This window comes from Cupressus sempervirens, chromosome 9 (assembly GCF_028749045.1).
Source record: "Cupressus sempervirens isolate cs-2001-9-10 chromosome 9, ASM2874904v1, whole genome shotgun sequence".
NCBI classification, from domain to species: domain Eukaryota; kingdom Viridiplantae; phylum Streptophyta; class Pinopsida; order Cupressales; family Cupressaceae; genus Cupressus; species Cupressus sempervirens.
The window spans coordinates 299,617,579-299,631,341 of record NC_143126.1 but is presented as its reverse complement, the minus strand read 5'-3'; the positions used below and the strand labels follow the sequence as shown (position 1 = coordinate 299,631,341).

Genomic DNA, 13,763 nt, shown 5'->3' with positions numbered 1-13,763 from the left:
TTATGGGATGTTTTTAATGAAAAACATGTTTCACCAAGGAGCATGATCAAATCGATTTGGAGTTTGAAGGTCAAAATGTGTATCATAATGCAATGCAATTACCATAAAACACCAAATTGATTCATTCTTGTGCAAAAATGTTGATAAAAAATGGATTTATTTGAAGTTATCTCCAAAAACGTGTCCTATGATGGAGCTTCCAAAAACAATTTTCAGCATGATAAATCCATTCTTGATGCAAGAAAACCCATTGCCAAGCAAAAACGCCTTCAATGGAGAAGATGTCATGCAAATCCACCAAGAAAATCTCTCACAATGAGCAAAATCGGGTTCTTGGAGAGAAAATGCATGTGTTCTTGGTAAAATCAGACTTTTTGGAGGGCACAACACATTTAAAAAATGCCTTTAGTTAAAATTGCACCTTTTGGGGTGACAAACACATTTTAAAAACTTGCAATAAGGCAAATCAGACCTTTTGGAGTGCATGACATGTTTTAAAACATGCAAGTGATCAAAATCGCACCTTTTGGGGTGACATGCATATTTTAAGTTATATCTCACATTTTGGATGCAATGACGCAAAAACTTACCTTTTGATGTAATGACATCAAAAAGGTCCATTTTTGATAGCCTTTTGATATAATGACATCAAAAAGGTCCACGTATGTTTTCAAGTTGAACTTTATATGCAGTGATATGTAAAATGTCCACTTTTGATGGATTTTACATGTAATTGCATATAAAAGGTCCACTTTTGATAACTTAAAGTCAATTAATCACCTTAATTTCATATAAATGTTACTTAATGGGACATAAACAATATTTATATATCATATTTAAAAATACAATACATAAATATCATTTAAAAAATAACATTAAAATGAGCATTTGATTTTAAAATAAAAAATAAAAAATTAAACTGAAACTATATAATTTATATATTCACTTTAAGTGAAAAATCAAAAAGTAACTCAACTTAAAATTATAACATAAAGTGCACTATAGTTACTTCAAGTGAAAATTTAAATGATAAAATAACTTAAAAACATAACATAAAGTGAATTTAAATTATATTCAAAAAGTGAATGTTAAATTGAAAATATAACATGATATTTTTAATTCGTGTTGTTGCATAAAAAAGGTCCACTTTTGAGGCAATAAATCGACCAAAACTCTTGACTGACAACTCCGATTGAGCTCTAAGTTAGATCGGATTGAAGGGAAGACCGAAAACCATGACATGAGCAAAACCAAAGGACTAAAATCCAACAAATGCAAACTTAAAAGCAAAGAAAAAGACGAAGGCATCAAAAATAAAGTAGAGACTCGATAGAAAGCAAAACAAAAAAAACTTGACAACGACATCAACGACATCGGAGAAAATACCTGTCAAATCTCACTCTAACCGTCAATAAATCCTTCTAGTTGCTTGACAGTCACTTCACACTGCTGAGATCCCATGGATTTTTTCTAATGAAAGGATAAATTTCTGAATTAGAAGTGATAAAAAATGAGAAACTTTAGGTGTTTTAATATGCATTATGCACCTATGCTCTGTTTTTAGTCAGGGAAATTTTCAGCCTAGACTTGCCAAATAACTCGTGAGTTTTGATGTTTAATTCTTGAGCCATTGTTTTTGAACTATGGTGCCAATAACATTGGTTCATGTTGTATGGGTTTCTGCCTCTGTTATCAGGTTGGGTCGGGGACGGGTTCAGGTATGAGAACATGGTTCATGGGTTTGAGCATTTTTTTAACTATGGATTTTAGGGGTTCATGTGTGTGTATAAATATACCCAAAAAAAAAGAGAAATATACAAGAGTTTAAAACTAAATAATTTCATAGTATAATGCTTGATCATTGATCAATGTCAAATGCCAAAGATAAACATTAAACCATGATTCTATCATTATAATGCAAATCATTGCATTGAATTACTGAATTAAAATATAGTGCATGGAAGGTTGAAAATTGAAACATGGTTCAAAGTTTAATGTTCATCAATAATCAAAGTTTTGATCAATCATCAAATGAATTATCAGAAAAATCATCGTGTATAGGATTTTTATTTTCCACAGCTGCTAGTAGATCCTCATTATCACCCAAACTGGTTCTGCTAGCACTAGATCCACCAGGTGCCATGTCCTCATCATCATCCACATCAAGCAACGTGGCTCTATCAAGATCTTGAATGGACATATCCAAGTTAGTGGACTTGTGTGCTACGTCTCACAACTTCTTTGCCCCCTTTTTGTATTTCGGATCCTTCTGCGCCATGAGACACAAATTGGTGTGAATAAACACCAAGTCCTCAACTTTTTTGGCAGCCAACTGGTTACAGTTGACTGAGTGGATAAAGGAGTAAGTACTCCAATTCCACTCAATGCACAAGAGTGAGCAACTTGGAGAGAACAAACAAAAAATAAAATAAAAAAATACAAGATAAATTCAAGAAATTCAAGTATTGCATTCTAGAATGCAAGTAACCAAAAAAAAAGAAAATTAAAATGAAAAAATTTCTTGCCAATGGACCTTAATGGCAAGAGGTTGGAGGTACACATAATCTTGACCATGAAGGTACCACATGTAATTGCGTCCATTCTGCTTTGGTCATTTATAGGAGGGAGAAGATTTTTTTCTTGAGATAAATAATCCAAATTCTCTCCTAACAGCTGCTGCCACCTCTAGATCACTAAAGATCTTGCTAAGTGCCCTCTTGTACCCACAAGCAACCTCAACATCTCTATATGGTGGTATTCTTCTAGGAAAAGCGAGTACCTTTGCACTATAGTATTTGGGAGGGAGAGCATAGGTGAGGAGGTGTGGTAGTTTTGTTCCAAGGATGGAGAACAATTGCTCCCATCCTTTTATAAGGTATCTTTAGGGTCATTCTCTCTTCTTTGTATCACTTGGGATATCAAATGATGTTCTTGTAAGTTATCTTGATGTAAGTTATGTCAATGGAAAATTTAATATCTCTCAATAAACAATGATAGAGGAATGCATTATAAATTAGAATTTATAACTTACCACTTTTATCCCGTCCAACATAGTGTCCATGGCATCATAGACATCCGTGAGGCATTGTTCATCACTATTAGCAAAGCAAAGCATAAACATGATTCACTCATCAAATTCCAATGCATACTCCTCATCATCCAATATCATTGCTTTCACTTTTTGGACTATATTGTACTGCTTCCAAATGGCCCATTGGTTGCTGATAACCATTTTTGACAATGCCTCTTACCTTTGCAAGTTGTCTCAAGATGATTGTGCGAGAGGCAAAACGAGTTCCACCCACCTAAGAAGATGTTAATAGTAAGTTGGTAACACATTTAAAATATATAAACAATGCAAAAATTATTTTATGATATTATGCTAAGCATGACATAAAATGATAAATGAAACTAAATAACTAAATTAACTTCAATAGTTCCAATTTTTAGAAAGGTCTGAAAATTGCTTGTGACGTATGACAATTTGTCACAAATGTCTCAATCTCCTCATCTCTTCATAAATTTGGTTCACCCTGTCTACTTGGGTACCAATTACTTGCATTGCCAAATTAAGAAAATGTGTGGTGCATGGTATCCAAAAGACGCAATCATATCTAGCCTCTAGCAAAGACACTGCAGTCCTGCAAACTTTTTCATTATTTATAATTACTTGGACAATATTATTACTACCCAGTGCCTTTATGGAATCAATGGGAATCTGGAAAATAAACTCTGCATTTTTTACTTCTCCCTCACAGTCAACTGCCTTCAAAAGCATTGCCCCCATGGGGGACACAGTAATAACATTGAACAAGGGATGATTTTTGCAATTTTCCATCCATGAGAGATAGTAGATACAACTTATTGAATCTATGAATATCTAATTGGTTTTAATTGGGCCTCTACATTCTTCCTCTCTTTATGTAATAAGGTGGTGAACACCTTTTCAAATCCAAGAACTTGGTAGCCAGAAGGCACATTATTTATTCTTGTCATCATCTCCCTCCAATAGGGCGACCTCACTAAGTTGAACGGAAGGCCATTTGCATAGAGGTAATGTGCAACGTTTTCATCAGCAATATCTCTTGCCTCATTTTGAAATGCTTGATCTAGTGGGCCTCTCTTGTAGATGGTGACTTGTGGCTCATCTGCATCTTCATCCTCCTCCCTAGAAGGCATAGGCAAGAACTATAGAGGCTTGTTGAGTGCGTGATGGTAGTGGTGTTTTTTTCTTGGAACTATAACCACTTTGTTTTCCTTTTGCAACTAATTTCTCTGCATCTTCTTGTTCTTTAATGAATAGGGCTATTTGTCTAGGTGGGAGCCCCTTCTTATCTCCCCCCGTTGTACGCTCACACATATTAATCCCTTTATCCCTAGGGCTCATAAAATGAAAATTTACTTGGTAGTTGGAGCTTCTATATTCTGAGTTGTAAAAATTGCATTTTCATACAAATCCCCCACCTCCAAGACATTGAGAAATTCTTGTGTATTTTGATAGAGGAGACCCTTTATCAAATTAAATTTTTTGAGACCCACTCACTGAGCTGACCACTCATTGTTGCAATCTATAACAAAAATAGAAAAAACAAACAAACATCAAAACTTCTACCAAAAATTGCAAAAATTTAAAACTTTCAAAAAATTGAAACAATCTATCAAAATAACTATAGAATATGGTTGAAATGTGTACCTTAAACACTTAAATCTGCTCTTTGGAAGATGTTTGCAACTCCACAATCGATATCCTTTGAATACAATCACCTCGCTTCAAACTTACAAGATGGAGAGAGCAAAATGAGAAATGAAATGTGTTTGCGGGCTCCTTAATAGGGTTGTTTGTAATACCCCTGTTGGATATTGTTCTCAACCCCTCAAAATAAAACCACAAAATAGTGAACAACAAATGCATGCAACAGATTTAACCAGTTATTCAACCCAGAACCAGCAATTGCACCAATATCATAGATTAAAAACAACCTAAGATTTGTTATTGCATTATACATCAGCAATACAATAACTCTTATTACCACCCAAATCCAATCTTACAAATAGAGACAGTCAAATTGGAAGTACTGAAAATCATAGATACAAATAAGTACAAGTGAGACATTTGAAATGACGCCTCCACTACGATGGGTTTTCATCCACCATCTTCCGACTTCTGGGTTTTTTGTTCTCCAAGTGGGTTGAAAGTTGAAGCTTCCAATTGACTCTCCAAGAGAGCACAATATCCAAATCAAATCCAAGCAAATAGCCAAGCATAGCTGAAAATGAAAGAAACTCCCTCTTTTAATGCTCAACAGTGACGCTTCAATTGCCTTCTATCTTTTTGTCTTATTCTTCTCTGTCAACTTTAACCCATTTTATAATATTGATTTTTCCATTTTATAAATTTGCATTAAGCTTCCTTAAGCCAAAATAAATATTTTATGGATTGGACTTAGGATTTCTAATGTCCCAAAAAGGGGACATTGCAAATCCTCCCTCGAGATTGCTTGTCCTCAAGCAATTGGTACTAGGATTCCATATAAATCTGCAAGTGGCTTTGTAGCCCATCCTGAAAACATATCCTGTAACACAATTAAACAAGGTTTCCAACTGCAACTCTTCAACCAATGAAATTCTTGGATCCGAAGTCAATCTCGATACTCCGCTGTGTTTGTACGCTATAAGACTCTTGTCATAAATCTCTTACCGTGTAACATCACAACATAATTCTCAAGAGGCAAGACATATATCTTATTAACACCTAGATCCCAAACCAACCTATCAACACAATCTTGAGTGTAGAAATAATTTATCAATGAATCTCCAACCATCTACATCAGCCAGCTGAATAAAAGGATGCCCAACACAGTGTCCATATGCAAGGAACCTAACTCTTCATGACTCAAGATGTCGATGTCATAACTCGGATCAACATTAGGAATGACAATGCTATCACCACTTGCCACTGAACTAGAAAGGTAAAATCCCACATGGGACATATTGCAACGTGTGTTGTCCCAACTCATTTGCATATAACTCACTAACCTCTATAGGCCAAGCCAAATCTGATTTTCAGCCTGGTATAAGGAGTGATGTGCCATACTTTGCTGGAGACATAACTCATCTCCCTCTCTTTATCTTCAGCATGTTTGATAGCCATATCTCTATCTTTGAGCAACTTCAAGTAATCTGATTTCATTCTTTCCAATGCTTTCTTATGAGTGTGAAGACTTGCACTATTGGTCCCCTTCATTATTCGCTTCTCCTTTTCAATACTTTCAACCTCCCACATGATCTCCTCAATGTTTTTATGGGTCTTATCAAAGTGCACTAAGGCTGCAATCACCATAACATTTGATACTTTTAGCTTATCCTCCAAATTACATGCTCCAAAATCATCATCCTTAAATGGAATGTTTGCATGGTCCTCCAAATCAGCCCCTAAAGTAACATTATGTTGCTCTGGTTCTTGAGTGCTAGATTCATTTTTACTTTCAGCTGTACCATTTTCAGAATTTTCCTCTCTCCAAATGTATTGTCTCATCAACTGTTATGTCATTGTCTTCACATAATTCATTCTTATTGAGATTACCATAGTCTTTGTCAATAATAACCTCCAAGTCACCCAATAGGATATTAGAAATAGAATAATCCTTACCATTAACCATAGTGGGCTCCTTCTTATGGCCTTCATTAGGTTGAAGTTGAATTAACGAATCCTCTGCTTCCTCAATGCTGACTTGCATTTCCTAAGCTGACTCTTCCTGCTTGTTATCCCCACAAATGTGACCAAGTGACCAAAAATGCTTGCAAGTAAAACAGATCTGCTCTTTCTTCATTTGGTTCTTGCTCATTTTTTGAGATTCTACAACCTATAATTCTCTTGCCTTTGGTTCTTGTTTAACCCTTTGTTGTTTGTACTATTCAATTTTTGTCTTACATTGTTTAAGTACCTTGTTGACCAAGTTACAAGCAGCTTTTGTCCTCTGTTTCAAATTGCTAACAACATTTGTAGAAGTGGCTGAAAATGAGCATCACTCTCATTAATTGTCATGACCATAATGTCTTCCATGACTGCAACAACATTTGCATTGTGTTCTTACCTGATCGTGCCTAATAGACTTTGAAACATGTTATGTATTGAATCATACAATCTCATGTCAAGCCTAAGATTGTATAATCTGATTTTTGCAAATAACTTCAGCATAGCGGCCCTTCTAGGAAATTGATGACTTCCAACATCCCCAAGATTGTGAAAGCTGTCAACAATGAGCTGAAGCACCTTCTTCATTACCTCTGCTTTGTAAGGTTCTTGAGGTGCTAAAATTCTTGTAACTTCCATCAAACAAGAAGTTACAAACAACTATACCCCGCTATCTGTCTGCTTTGGCCACTTGAGGGGATTCAATGCAGTCACTATGGGAACAAGAACAATCTGCAATAAGTCAAGAGGGTGTTTGCTTGACCATACTTAAACATGCATCCAATTGGATCAACGTGATGAGAGTATGTTCCCCTGTTTGTGATGCTGACCACAACCTGCTACATGTTTCATAAAGTATTCTGGCCAAGCTGTGATTAGATGCCATTTTTTGAAATTCACAAATCTGATGCAACTAAAGTTCTGCGCCTATGGCTTTCTTACTACTTCTATCCTGTTTAGTTCTTGTAGCACTTTTGCACCCACAGTTTCACTCTTTGGCCAAATCCTCTATTTGTACGGAGTGTCCTTTCCAGTAGCAATGAGCCTTTAGTCTAGAGTATTAACCAACAATGATGATAGCTATACATAGGCCTAATGAGTTGCACCTATAAGTAGTAACAAAATTAATCAAGCTCCAAAAAGGTTACCTACCAGAACTGGTTACAAATGTGAACTTCCTCAATTGTTCAGAATACACTGAGAAATCAATTTTATTAGTCGACCAGAATATGCAGAATCCTTCGACAATGATAAATTTTGAACTCCACGGTACCCCACATACTCAAGTAAGTTGTCAACCACTAATCATCCACCCCATAGATATTCAAATCTTTTAGCATTAACTCTTCAATGATCCAACTTGAAGATTACTATTTCAATCGTCACGACAGCATGAATGAATTTTCCATTAATTTTTTCAAGCCACCTCCCCTGCCTGTTCTTACTTCAAGTGGAGAAATTACATCAAGAGTCTCTAATAACAATGCCTCAGCTATTAGACTATTGGATGCCGATCACCACACCTTATAGTCTCAAAATTCTCAGTGGTGTTGCCTATCAATAGTCAATTAATGCTCCACTATCTGCTTAGTCTGCAATGATGGTTATCCTGCCTCCATTTCTTGTGCAGATGTTTGTTAGCAATTCTGTTCATCTGATTGACATCAATGGACTCCGCCTAAATTCATGTGCAATGAGATATTTAACAACACTGGCCACAACCCTGACAATGTCTAACTTCGACTGTAGGCACTTGTCTTGTATTTCATGTGCACCCAATCAAGCTAGCCCATTACTCCCCTTTGTCTTGCTAAATTAATACAATCTACAAATTTGCATGACACGCATCAATATTTTCACTTTTTTTCTCTTAGAAGTACTAAATCTAAACTTCCAGAACTTATCAACTGCCAGCTTGGAGGTATATGGGCTGAGGTTGGATTCGTAATAGTTCCTTCACGAAAGGTCATGCGTGGCATAGTATATCCGACCGTGCATGCGTTTCCTAATCGAAATGCACTCAGTTTTTGACAATAGCTCCAACGAATCTTTAATGCCTGAACGTGTGCAGGAAGATGAAATGTTTACTGATTAGGAATTGCATCGAAAGCCCTGTTCTTCAAATATCAACACATTTAATTAGTGTAACGTCTTTGAGAAATGCATACCACCATTCTTTCCTGATAGGTCGGTAAACAATGGTGAGTGTTGTAATGCTTGCAGTGAATAACTCCAAAACAATCTCGTTTTCTTTGCCTTGTATCGTCCACCCAAATGATGCTTGTGATGATGTAATGGTTTTTAGGTAACTAAGGAATTCCAAACATCTATCCTGGTAAATATCGATGACCTCCCAAACTCAAAAGTCACCACATACCAACTTCCCATGATAATATCCAACAGTTATGATGATACTAAAGTGACGGGTCACTCCTTGTAACAGTTCCACTAGCAACAACCTTAGTCCCTCTTGTTGATTTATCTTTAGTTGAATGCAAGGGTCATCATTAATAGGATTAACTCTCGGTGACAAATTGGGTTGTAATAATGCAATTCTCCTACGTTGGAATTTCAGTTTCTTTACAGTTCCCGTCTTTGTGCTCTCTGCTACATTGATTCCCTTAGCCAACAAACTTCCTGTGCCTAACACTACAACAATTGCAAGTGTCACCGGCTTAGTATGATAAATGTTCTGCCTTATGTATTCATATGCATTTGAAAATACCTCTATCTTCAATCCCATTGGAGACTCATAGCCCTGACAACAATGGGACAACAAAATATGATACTGCCTATATGAAGATGCTAGAGTCGCAATGATCTCTGCACAGTATCACCCAACTTAATGCGTGCAATATATGCTCAAACGGCTACTCTTGCAGACAAATACGACACACTTCCAAATGACTCCCTCAAACGCGAATCTGCTATTTGTCCATCAAAAAAAACTGGAAGTTAAGTTTTTTTCAACACCCAACTATGGCCACTGATAATGAATCATCCTCGAATAGGAAGTGCTCAACTTTAGAATAGACGGCTCAAAAGATGATCATATGCCCAGACATTAATAAACCCGCAAATTAAACCACCAACAACTCGTTTTTTGAGCAATTTATCTCAGCTTGACCAATATATTTCTCTAAGTCCCTTAGATGTTTGAAAGAGACCACGTCAAATATATTTGTGATGCCTAAATAATGTACCATAAATTTTGAGATGGGCGATGGCATATTAATTTTCCCGTTGCCAAAATAGCCAATGACAAATATTTTTGTGTAAGAAAGTCTGAAATTAAACTCCACTGTTAACACAAATATCCCTAAAGTCTGACTTCAAGAATTAATCAGAAGCTCCACCAGTTTAATGCCTCTGCACGATTCTTCACTTAAACTTGTAATATTAATCTCGATGAACATTAAAGTTAACTTCTGGTGCATTGATATTCAGAAAAATCTATATATCGGTCCACAGAATTTTGGCTCACAAATTTCACAGAATTAATATTTTAGCCAGACGATTATTTACAATACTCATTCAAAATGCCACTTTCCTCTAATTAATTCCCCACAACCAAAATCAATGTCTTCCACTGCTCAGAAATAAATAAAAGCTTCAACAGTAATAAACTGTGATTATGTTCAAATTTATCCTCTGATTCTAGACAATTGAGCTTCCTTTATTGCTCATAAAAACTTCACAGGATGGCAGGAAAAACTGATCTGATACCACTCTAATACACCGGCTGGGCATCGTTCTCAACCCCTCAAAATAAAACCACAAAATAATGAACAACAAATGCATGTAACAGGTTTTACCAGTTATTCAACCCAAAACCAGCAACTGCACCAATATCATAGATTAAAAACAACCTGAGATATGTTATTGCATTATACATCAGCAATACAATAACTCTTATTACCACCCAAATCCAATCTTACAAACGGAGATACAGTCAGATTGGAAGTACTGAAAATCACAGATACAAATAAGTACAAGTGAGACACTTGAATGGTGCCTCGACTACGATGGGTTTTCATCCACCATCTTCCGACTTGTGGGATTTTGTCCTCCAAGCGGGCTGAAAGCTGAAGCTTCCAATTGACTCTCCAAGAAAGCACAATATCCAAATCAAATCCAAGCATAGCTGAAAATGAAAAGGACTCCCTCTTTTAATGCTCAATGGCGACTCTTCAACTGCCTTCTTCTTTGTCACCTTTAACCCATTTTATAATATTAATTTTGCCATTTTATAAATTTGCATTAAGCTCCCTTAAGCCAGAATTAATATTTTATGGATTGGACATAGGATTTCTAATGTCCCAAGAAGGGGACATTACATCATTTTAAGTTTTGGAGCAAAAATAATAATAAAAAGATATTATTTAATGCATTTTGGGGCCACATTTCCATTTTATAGTTGTGGGTCCGCACAGGTCTGCATTGGGTACCCCCAAGTCCACGGAGGGTTTTGGACCTGTGGGTCCATGACGGTTCGGACCCAGATATACACATAGGTCCAAACGTGGACCCTGCGATAACCCGACAAGGACCATTAGGCGAACCTGAACCTGGTTCGAGGGTCTAGGGTGTGAATCCGGTAACGTTGGTTTTTGCCAAGACCAACCCCTCACCTAAGTGGTTCTTTGAATGCTGTGGGAACCAGGATCTCTGAACCATTCTTGAGTCTTTTTGCATTTGTCCCCCTATTCCTGGATAACTTCTAAATTTCTGCCTTGTCCACTTCCCTGTTACTGCATGACCTCTGCATGTCTGCCTTGCCCAATTCTATCTTATATTGGGTGTTGGAGAAACATGCCTTTAAACACTTCCTAACTTGCACAGAAGTACAGCTGATCAAGTCAATTAATTATGATACTTTTCCATAATCCAATCCAGATCATCATAAGAGTATGAAAATAATTAATACCTTGTACAACTACAGAACTATGGTGAGATGGAACATATAATCTTTGATGTCTAGAAAGAATGGATAAGAAAGACCAGCCCAAAACTTCGTATGAAGGGGAATCACACAGAACTATCACCTGAAAGAAATTAAAGGTTGGAACATTCCTGTCAAACTTTTGCGCTGCTTTGTTTGTATTCTTATGGTACCTGTGAGTATGGTAGGTCCAGATTATGATAATTTTTTTGGCTACTTATTCCCCAGAAGTGATACAATCACATTGAATCATCACTTGAAAGAAATCACATGTCAGGTTATTCCATATGAAGGCCTTCTAGCAGAAGTTTGTTAATTTTTTTTGGATCAATAATTTTCCAACATTCACCCTGTTTCTTTGCAGTTGTGCATGTCCACTTGATGGACCCTTTACTTGATTGGATGAAGTCACATCTGGGAATCAGGCCTGTCACCTATACAAGCATTTTTGCTGGCAAACAGCCAAAAGAGGTAGTTGATGCAGCGGGACAAATTCTCAAGAAAACAACCAACTGGGAATTGGCTGCAATAGACTCACTTGCCACATCTACAAATTCTTTATCAATAGCTATCGCTTTACTTCATGGTAGGCTTGGAGTTGAAGAAGCTATGAAGCTGAGTCGACTAGAGGAAGATCTACAGGTTTTCTCTATTATCTTAGTTTCTTTTTTCCCTGTTATTGTTGTCAAAAATACATAAACAGATTGCCAATTCAATTTTGTGAAATATCATATCATTAATTTTGAAATTGCTCTCAATAGTGATGAAATTTAATAACTTCTACTTTGCAGATTGCTAAATGTGGTCTTGTGGAAGGAGGTCATGACATTGACATGGCAGATTTGCGTGTACAAATTTCCTCTGCTATCGTACTTTTAGATCTTGTGCAAAACTGACACGTTCAATTAATTCCTGCATTGTATATGTAAGGTCTTCCCAAGAGTCGGGAACCCTTACAGGTTGAGTTTCATATAAGATAATGCTACTCATTCATCACACTTGGCAATTGCACAAAGATGAAGTTTCTGCTTCTGGGTTGCAAGAGGCACAATTAAAAAATATAGTAGGGGTCAGGGTCCATGATGTATGCTTTGTACAACATATTCATTGTTTTAGGAGGATAGCATTACAAATCTCAGTTTATTAATCTTGTATTGAATGACATTTCGTTTTGCCTTCTTTTTGAGTACTGTGGCTATTGAGGTGCATGGTTTCCTTTTACCTTGATGTAATAAGAATCAGACCTGAGCAAAACTTCATCGAGAATTTTTATGATCCAAGTGAAGTTATGGCATTTGCTTTGGGCTTGTGATGCTAATTGTGGGATTTCACTTATATGAATTTTACAATTTATGAATAACAGCTCCTTAGTTTGCTAATGCGACCTATTGAAGCATATGGATTTGATTTCTTGAATCCATTCTATTTGTAATATTTACATTTCTCCAACTGACTTGCAATTTTTAGATAATGGGGGTGGTTTTAGGAGCTACAGGCTTTTGGTTCTTGAATTCATACTATGCTGGAAATTTTATTTGAGCCTTCTTTCTTATTGTGAGATTTTACAGTCTTAGAGGCATCAGGTTAGTAGAATATCTCTCTGTAAATGTTCTACATTTGTCAGGTCCGCAATTAGCATAGTGATGGAAAGGTGGGGCAAAGAAAGTATTGTGGTGTCTATAAGTTACATTTTTTGTTGTATTGGTTGTTTCATGGCATCACGCCTAAAATCTGTTTCATTCATTGGACAGTGAATCCATTTTAATCTTTAACCAAATACAAAGGCTTTCACATTACACCATCTTAATTTTGAAGTTATTTGGTCAATTATAGTGATTGACAGCAATTTTACTAAATTTTATCTAAGCCTCTTAGGGCTAGAGTTTTTTAGAGGACAACATTTGTAATCTTTCGTTGATGTTTCTCTTTATGATAATCTTTACAAAAGTATTAAAATGCATTGATTCAAGATCTAGGATGATGTTGCAAATAGCTTATATTTTGTAATTTGGACTTGCCTGCATCCTCTACAGATTGCAGTGCCCATGAACTTAATATAATATGTCGACCTCGATAGCAAAATTTCCCGATTGCAGTTGATTGTAAGAACCCTGTTGGCTCGAACTC

The 13,763-nt window shown here is 36.2% G+C and overlaps 1 protein-coding gene across 1 annotated transcript in view; it reads left to right on the top strand.

Moving 5' to 3' along the window:
* The window catches only part of LOC149538587 (ATP12 protein-like protein), a 146,544-nt gene extending 133,529 nt beyond the window's left edge, over positions 1-13,015 (top strand). The window contains exons 3-4 of the mRNA XM_089799895.1: positions 12,001-12,278; positions 12,428-13,015. Coding sequence (XP_089656021.1) covers positions 12,001-12,278; positions 12,428-12,532 — 383 coding nt within the window. The 3' untranslated portion in view covers positions 12,533-13,015. The remainder of the gene's footprint in view (positions 1-12,000; positions 12,279-12,427) is intronic.
* The last annotated feature ends 748 nt before the right edge of the window (positions 13,016-13,763 follow it).